The sequence below is a fragment of the Carassius gibelio genome, chromosome A2, assembly GCF_023724105.1.
Source record: "Carassius gibelio isolate Cgi1373 ecotype wild population from Czech Republic chromosome A2, carGib1.2-hapl.c, whole genome shotgun sequence".
Classification (NCBI taxonomy): Eukaryota; Metazoa; Chordata; class Actinopteri; order Cypriniformes; family Cyprinidae; genus Carassius; species Carassius gibelio.
In genome coordinates this window covers 15,726,498-15,735,079 of record NC_068372.1, presented here as the reverse complement: position 1 = coordinate 15,735,079, position 8,582 = coordinate 15,726,498, and the positions used below count along the sequence as shown (strand labels likewise).

General features: G+C 39.3%; 1 protein-coding gene across 3 annotated transcripts in view; it reads left to right on the top strand.

Moving 5' to 3' along the window:
• The first annotated feature begins 47 nt into the window (after positions 1 to 47).
• The window catches only part of LOC128028136 (uncharacterized), a 56,544-nt gene continuing 48,009 nt past the window's right edge, over positions 48 to 8,582 (top strand). The window contains exons 1-7 of one of the 3 annotated variants that reach the window (XR_008187140.1): positions 48 to 714; positions 2,953 to 3,097; positions 3,204 to 3,302; positions 3,422 to 3,566; positions 3,719 to 3,864; positions 4,444 to 4,583; positions 4,741 to 4,948. Coding sequence is in view for 1 of the 3 variants with exons in the window: in XM_052615743.1 (XP_052471703.1) it covers positions 606 to 714; positions 2,953 to 3,097; positions 3,204 to 3,302; positions 3,422 to 3,566; positions 3,719 to 3,864; positions 4,444 to 4,583; positions 4,741 to 4,877 (921 nt within the window). In the remaining 2 variants the exon portion in view is untranslated. Of the gene's footprint in view, positions 715 to 2,952; positions 3,098 to 3,203; positions 3,303 to 3,421; positions 3,567 to 3,718; positions 3,865 to 4,443; positions 4,584 to 4,740; positions 5,789 to 8,582 lie in introns of those variants that run through there. The other 2 variants (XR_008187125.1, XM_052615743.1) reach the window with 2 other exon arrangements.

Here is an 8,582-nt window from a genome sequence, read left to right as displayed (position 1 = left end):
AAAACCATCATGGGCCCCATCATGGGCCCCAAAACTGCTGTGGCCCCGCATGGGTTAACCCACATGGGGCCAACGTGGGTTTAGTGTGGGTTTGCTCTGCCTACACTGTCCCACAGAAAACCCGCAGTGGGCCCGCGCGGGCATGTTTGCTGTGGCGTCAGTTCCTGACATATTAAAACAGGAACAGATGACAACAGCCTCTTCTCTTTGTGTTATCTTTAACTCGTTAAGACTCTGTCGGTCCTCACATGTGATATTTTAGTAATATTTAACTGGTCGTGTTGTTCTCCAGCAGATGGCTCTCTTACTCTCTCTTAAACTCTTACACAACAGCGCATCTTTTGTAACGTAAACAAGCTAGAAGACACCGCCTCTCAACTTTTCTGAGAAAATTAAGTTATTAAAAGTATTGATTATAATTCAGACGAAAGGAAGGACAGTTTAATCTCCACGCAGAAATATATATATATATATATTAAGTTTAACTAACACACATTGTAACAGCGACTCTAAGTTAGCTAACTTTGCTAATTTTACGTGGCAGTCGCAATATCAAGCAATACAAAAATCACATTAGCTGATAGTTTGACTTCTTAGACTAAAACATGTCTCTTTTGAGAGATCACAGGATCGTGCGTATTTTGCTCATTGTTCTTTCTCAGTTTGCTTTCATTGTTACTTTGATCATCAACGCGCTCGCGGGATCAGGAAAAGGTGGGTTAATGTATCTAAGTTACTTACAGATATGTAATTAGTCATAAATACAAATATAGCTGCAAGCAGCAATAACGGGGCCAAGCACTACAGAAGCAAGCTTCAGACGAACGGCAGGAATGAGTAATTAAGACAGTTTTAAGATTATTTTAGGCAAAATGGCTTGAAAACAATCAACACAACAACTAGTAATAGGATTTAATCGCTTATCACGTGTAACCAATAGGTGGTGCTGTTACCAAATTAGTTTGGAACGGTCAGTGTGAGGTGTCGATGACACATACAAAGTTTGGTGCAAATATGTCAAAGCTTTGCAGAGATACAGCCTCAAATGCATTTTGGCACCATTCAAGCAGATTTGTTGATGCGCTAAATGAGAACCGTTTCGTATGTCGACACGAAATCCATAACTTTTTGCCAGCATTTTCTGAAGATGAGCCACGTCAAATTTGGTGAAAATCTGACAAACGGTCTAGGAGGAGTTCGAAAAAGTAGGTTTTCAACATTAATCAAAATGGCGGACAGGAAGTTCAGCCAAATAAGGAAAACTTTGTATCTATGTTCTCGACTTGACCCAAGGAATCTACAAAGACCAGCGTCATGTCAATAGCCAGATTTATTCAAAAGTTATTAGCCTTTACGTAAATTGAGTTATAACTTTTGACCACTAGGTGGCGCTGTTTCAAAATATTTTGAATACCTTCAGGGGATGGTGTTGTTGGCACATTCTGAGTTTCGTAATATTACACCAATGCATTTGTTTAGTATAGCATTTTATTTCACAAAACTGTATTGAAGTCAATGAGAATTTCATGTTTTGTTCTATTATAGCGCCACCAAGAGGCTCAGTCCCACCATTTTTTTTATGTGTGCTCAGAGTGAGCCCATACATATGTGTGTCAATTTTGGTGAAAATATCTCAATTCACTTCAGAGTTATAGACATTTATATGAAAAAGCACGTAAAAAATGACTGACTCTTGACTTTGATTGAATATTACTACCCCTTACTATCAATATTTTGGCATTTGGGCATTGGCGTATAGCTATCGACCTATGTTTCCGAACTTCTGACAGTGGTTTCGTCTCGATCAGACAAGCGGTTTCGAAGATATAGCCAAATGTTTTTTAAACGCTAAATCACAACGCTACACAAACCGAAAGGCAAAACCTAGCATGTTTGGTATCATAGGACTCGGTAAGGTTTCAGGAGTCCAATTTGATGAGTCTCGTGAAAATAAGTCAACCACACCCAAAGTTATAAGCATTTAAAAAAAGAAGATCACCACTAGGTGGCGCTGTTTTGAAACTTCTCACGCTCCTTCAGGACATTGTGCTGATGAACCATACCAAGTTTCGTAACAATCTGCTGATGCGTTCTTAAAATACAGCATTTTAGCACAAAATTCAAAATGGCCGACAGTCAAAATGGCCGAAATGGTCAAATTGGATATCAGTCGACTCGGCATGTTGCCCTGAATCTAACAAGACCAATGTTATGATTTTTGGACAAACTGTTCAGAAGTTATAAGCAAAAATAGCAGTTTTTCATATCTCCGGATCAGTAGGTGGCGCTGCGCCCAATCACAGCATGTTGCCTCAGGTCATGCTTGTTATGACATATACCGAGTTTGGTCTGAATAGGATAAGTCGTTGCCGAGATACAGCCTTACGACTGTTTTTGTAAGCACTACATAAAATTTGTTAGAGCGTTTATCGAAAACGGTTTGACGAATCAATTTGATTTGCATAACTTTTGGTCAGCACTGCCTGAGGATGATATGGTTCAATTTTCGTGTGAATCGGACAAACCGTCTAGGACGAGTTCGAAAAAGTAGGTTTTTAAAGAAATTCAAAATGGCGGTCATATTTCTATGACGGAAATGACTTCGTAGGGTGCAATCGAATCGGCATGAGCTCAGAAATTAGAGGAAAAAAGAATTTCGTTGATTGGCCTTAGGGTTAAAAAGTTATTAACAAAATTAAAGTGAAATTTTGGACAGTTGGTGGCGCTAGAGGGATTGACTTAGACACACCAAAATTGGTGTACTTAATGTTGGCACTGTCCTCTATCAGAATGTCAAACCATTACAACTTTCCCGCATTCGGTTCTATGGGCTGCCATAGACGCCCAGTCGGAAGAATAATAATAATAATAATAAGAACGCCAACAAAAACAAGAGGGTCCTACGCACCTTCGGTGCTTGGCCCCTAATTATTTTCTCGTTGGCTTTTAAAGGTCCGTTTCAACGGAGCACTGGAAATATATCAGACAGATATAAGACAGAGATCACTCCTGCTGGATGGACTTTTTCGATATGGGGTGTCATCTATTCCTGGCTCTTCCTGATGAACGCATATATCCTGACCTGGCTCTGTAGAGGGTACTTCAAACCACACACACTCCACTCATATCAATACTTTGCTTATTCACACTGTTCAAAAGCCATTCATTATAGTTTGACAGTCTCTTGAATTATTGGTGGTCAGGTTGTACTCAAGTCCAGCAATCCTGCCCTCTGAATTCTTTCTCTCGTGGATCATCAACATGATCCTCAACAGCACCTGGCTGGTCTTGTGGGACAGAGAGTGAGTTGTAGGCAGCCAACATATTTTGTGGCATAATCCTAGGTTTAAACTATGTTTTGCCTGTGGTTTGATGTAATGTCTGTTTCAGGAGGTCACATATTTGTATTTTATTGATTCAGATTGATGATTCCTGCACTGATTGTTCTTGCCCTGATTGCTTTCACCAACTACCTGATGATCTTCTTCTCTTGTATTGGTCTACGAGCTCATGGATCTTGGCTTAAACTGCAGCATCCAAAAGACCTTTTCTGCATCATAGTGTTGGTATGCATTGAACATAATTTTTGAATAGCTTTGACAAATTTTCTCGAATGTAAGATATTTAAGTACAGTATCAACCCAAACAAAAGACGGCAGGTAAATCTGATGCACTGATTTGAAATGTCTGAAATAACCATGATGTATATGTACCTTAGGTTCAAAATGGCATTGCTACCTATGCAACATGGACAACCATTGCCACACTGCTCAACTTCACTGTTGTGTTGGATCTAGCATCAGTTTCCCCAACAAATGCTGCTACAGCTTCTTTATGCATACTTTTGTTGGAAGTAATTATATGGTAATCATAATCATTTATTTTCTGCTATAATCTTGTGATATGGTGTTTTGTTTTCATCTGTATATCCAAAACTACAGTTTATACATAAAGTGAAATAAGTACACATCTTCTGCTATTTATTATATTTAAAACATTGAATAGATTTTAGGAGAAGCATAAAGTCCAATGTCAGGTGATACAACTGATATATTAATGAAGACTAGAATGATGAAGATTAAAAATGAAATTCTTGACAAGAAATTAAGGATTATTAAGGGGTTTGACATTTTGGCTTTTATTACTATTTAAAAAAAAAAACGAAACATGTAAAGAAAATACATAAAAAAAAAAACCCATAAAATAAACAGGAAATGATGTCATGCCCATGTGTTAAGGTCAAGACGTCTCCTAAAAAAGCAAATAATTTGAACATTTTATGACGAGGCGATCAAAACTTTGCATAAGTTTTTAATCGCATTTTAAAATATTTTAAACCAAATAATTTTTTTATTTGAGCTTGACTCATATTTAAGATATGATTAAACGCATTAGATCATCACACTGTGTCTAATCAAAGTTTCTTTGCGTGTTCTTCTACAGGTTTACAGTTGAAAACTTTCTTATAGAGAAGCATGTCCGTTACATCCTCACCGTTTACCCTGTGATTATCTATGCTCTAATTGGAAGCCTAAGCAAGCATTACGATGCAGCAGCACCTGGCCGGAACGCTGCCTTTTCAGGTTAGTCAATGATAAACACATTCATGTCTTGTTGATTAACCATAAATATAGCATTATCACAAACTCATAAAACTATAAGACCTCACATAAAGATGTTACATATGAAGGCTGCATTGTGATCACATTGCTTACAGTATCATGGTTTTGTTTTCCATAGTGGTGCTCCTCGTGTTGGCCTGTATTGTGTTATTGGTGCGTGTGGGGCTGGTGGTTTGGAGACACAGGACTCGGCCGCTCTACCATGAAGTCAGTCCTGAGGTCCTGATGTCACCAAACAGTGGCACCGATATATAACCTTAAATCATAAACACTCATCACTCATAACAACTTCAAAGATGATGTGCCCTGAACGCTAACCCTTCCAGGTGTGAAGTACCTGCATGAATGTGTTTCAGCTGGAACAGATGCTTTCAGAGTCTTCAGTTTTATGGAAAATATGCAGGAAACAGCATACAATATACAATATTAAATTGCTAGTGTGCCTACACTACCATTTTTTCTCAAAAAGTGTGCATTTATATAATCAAAAGAACAGTAAAAAGCAATAATATTGTGAAACACTATTACACTTTCAAATAACAGCTTTCTATTTTAACATATTTTACAATGTAATTGTGTTTATATGCATATGTTTACAGTAACTTGTGACCAAAATATCAATATTATTCTTGACAATATTATCATTTGCTTTTATTTATATATTTGTTTTAACATTTAATATTTTAGTATAAGCTTTAATCCAAAGCAAATTACTAAATAAAGAAGCAATTTCTTAACAGTATCACAAACAATATATCATACATGAGCCAACAATACTTGTGATACGATGTTTCAATAGTATACATACAAAAAAGTTGGGATTTTGTTTTCTGTGATTTAAGCTTTTAAAGCTCATTTATGAATGTTCAATAAAATACATGAAATGCATCTGATGTCATTGTTAAAGGTTCGTGAGAAACAGCTCTTATGTATATTTAGTTCACGTGCTCTGGTAACCACCTTGGTGTTGATCGTAAGCTTTTGAAACCACTGGTCTTTCAAAAGTGATTACAGAAATATTCAGGGATGCCACACAACATTTGTGTCTGGTGAATATACATGATTTGATCATGGCTCTTCTTGTGCATTTACCTCGGTGTGGATGTGAACTGAAGCATCTTGTCATGCATGTTGTTGCCCTTTGGTCATGGTAACTGCAAATTTACCTTGGCTTTGTTACTTCAAATAATAATTTAAAATGTATTAAGATAATTTTTTTGTGGTTATTAAATAAAACCTAAGTCAACAACTGCCTTTAAAATGAGTTAAAGTGCATTATATAAAACAATGAGGCAACCCTGCTGAAAAAAACAATAGAACCATATAGATCACAAATACCATTACAAACATTACAAAAAAGTTACTGTTAATATAATCGTATGATGTATATAACTGTTATAACATTAAGTAATGTGTCTGATACGTTAATTATAATTTTTTTATAAGTTAAAAAAGTGTATTTCCCTTTAGTCCGTTTGTTTCCCCCACAGAATCAGATCGATTGTAAAGGAATCCTATTCCTGTTTGTTCGCGAGTATTAATAATACATTAGCTGCAAAACTTTTTAGACAAGTATTACTTAAAGTTAATAAAAATGTCTGGGTGAAATGTGAAAGTTTGACGAAATCATTAGAATTAAGCTAGACCATAGACAGTAAAAGAAATGGACACAGCGACCCCATTGGACCCCATTGGAATTGAGACAAGTGAAGAGAATTTTTAGCTATTTTTAGCACATCCGTTTCTGACAGGCAGACTCAAACTAAGCTTGATGACGTCAGCAACCTGTCTGACAGATGTAATTCTTCTACTAAAAATAACATGGTTTTATTATAGTAAAACTGTAGTAACCTATGGTTTTTTGGCGTGTTGACTACCATTTGTATAACCAGAATCAGAATCAGAATCAGAATGAGCTTTATTGCCAGGTATGTTTACACATACGAGGAATTTGTTTTCGTGACAGAAGCTCCACAGTACAACAGAATGACAGCGACAGAACATAAAACACATAATAAAAGAATAAAAAATACAAATAAGTAGATATAGTGAATGACAATATACAAATGACAATTGTAGGCAGGTATATTACAAAATGCAGTTATGTATGTACATATATATTATGTGCAAAATTTAAGTGTATACTAAGTATGTGTGTTAGATAAATAAAGTGTATGTGTATATAAATATAAAGTGTAGTGTGTTCGCAGTTATTATCAGCTGTTCATAAGATGGATTGCCTGAGGGAAGAAACTGGTCCTGTGTCTGGTCGTTCTAGTGCTCAGTGCTCTGTAGCGTCGACCAGATGGCAACAGTTCAAAGAGGGAGTGTGCTGGATGTGAGGGGTCCAGAGTGATTTTGAGAGCCCTTTTTCTCACTCTGGATAAGTACAGTTCTTCAATAGAAGGGAGGGTTGTACCGATGATTTGCTCAGCAGTCCGGACTACCCTCTGTAGTCTTCTGAGGTCAGATCTAGAAGCTGAGCTGAACCAGACAGTTACTTAAGTGCAGAGGATGGATTCAATGATGGTGGAGTAGAACTGTTTCAGCAGCTCCTGTGGCAGGTTAAACTTCCTCAGCTGGCGGAGGAAGTACAACCTTTGCTGGGCCTTTTTCACAATGGAGTCAATGTGAATGTCCCACTTCAGGTCCTGAGAGATGGTGGTTCCCAGGAATCTGAATGACTCCACTGCAGTCACAGTGCTGTTCATGATGGTGAGTGGGGGGAGTGCAGGGGGGTTTCTCCTGAAGTCCACGATCATCTCCACTGTTTTGAGCGTGTTAAGCTCCAGGTTGTTGAGACTGCACCAGACAGCCAGCTCTTTTACCTCCTGTCTGTAAGCAGACTCGTCACCGTCCTGAATGAGGCCGATGAGTGTGGTGTCGTCTGCAAACTTCAGGAGCTTGACAGAGGGGTCCTTAGATGTGCAATCGTTGGTGTACAGGGAGAAGACCAGTGGGGAGAGAACGCAGCCCTGGGGAGCTCCGGTGCTGATTGTACGGGTGCTGGATGTGTATTTTCCCAGCCTCACTAGCTGCTGCCTGTCTGTCAGGAAGCTGTTGATCCACTGACAGACGGAGGTGGGCACGGAGAGCTGATTTAGTTTGGGCAGGAGGAGGTTTGGGATGATCGTGTTGAAGGCCGAGCTGAAGTCCACAAACAGGATCCTCACATAAGTCCCCGGTCTGTCTAGGTGTTGCAGAACATAATGCAGTCCAATGTTTACTGCATCGTCCACAGACCTGTTTGCTCTGTAGGCAAACTGAAGAGGATCCAGCAAGGGCCCAGTGATGTCCTTCAGGTGGGCCAGCACCAGTTTTTCAAATGACTTCATGACTACAGACGTTAGAGCCACAGGCCTGTAGTCATTTAGTCCTGTAACTTTGGGTTTCTTATGGATGGGGATGATGGTGGAACGTTTGAAGCATGAAGGGACTTCGCACAGCTCCAGCGATCTGTGTGAAGATGGGGGCCAGCTGGTCAGCACAGGATTTTAGACAGGCTGGTGTAACACAATCTGGGCCTGGTGCTTTTTTCCTTTTCTGCTTCCGGAAGACCTGGCGCACCGCATCCTCGCTGATCTGAATTGCAGGTGCCCCACCTGAGAGGGGGGATGCAGGAGGTGTGAATGGTGAGAGTGCCTGATTGGAGAGGTGTTCAGGATGGGTTGCAGGAGCTGTTAATGGTGTGAACGGTTGTTTGGAGAGGCATTTGGGGCTGGTTGCAGGAGTTGTGAAGGGTGTGAATGGTTGTGTGGGGAGGCGTTGAGGGAAGGTGATGGGTGTTCTTTCAAACCTGCAGTAAAACTCGTTCAGATCGTCTGCCAGTCGTTGATTCTCTACGGTGCTGGGGGGTGGTGTCTTGTAATTGGTGATCTTCTTTAGACTTTTCCACACTGATGCGGAGTCGTTGGAAGTGAACTGAGTCCTTATTTTTTCAGAATAATTCCTCTTTGCCAC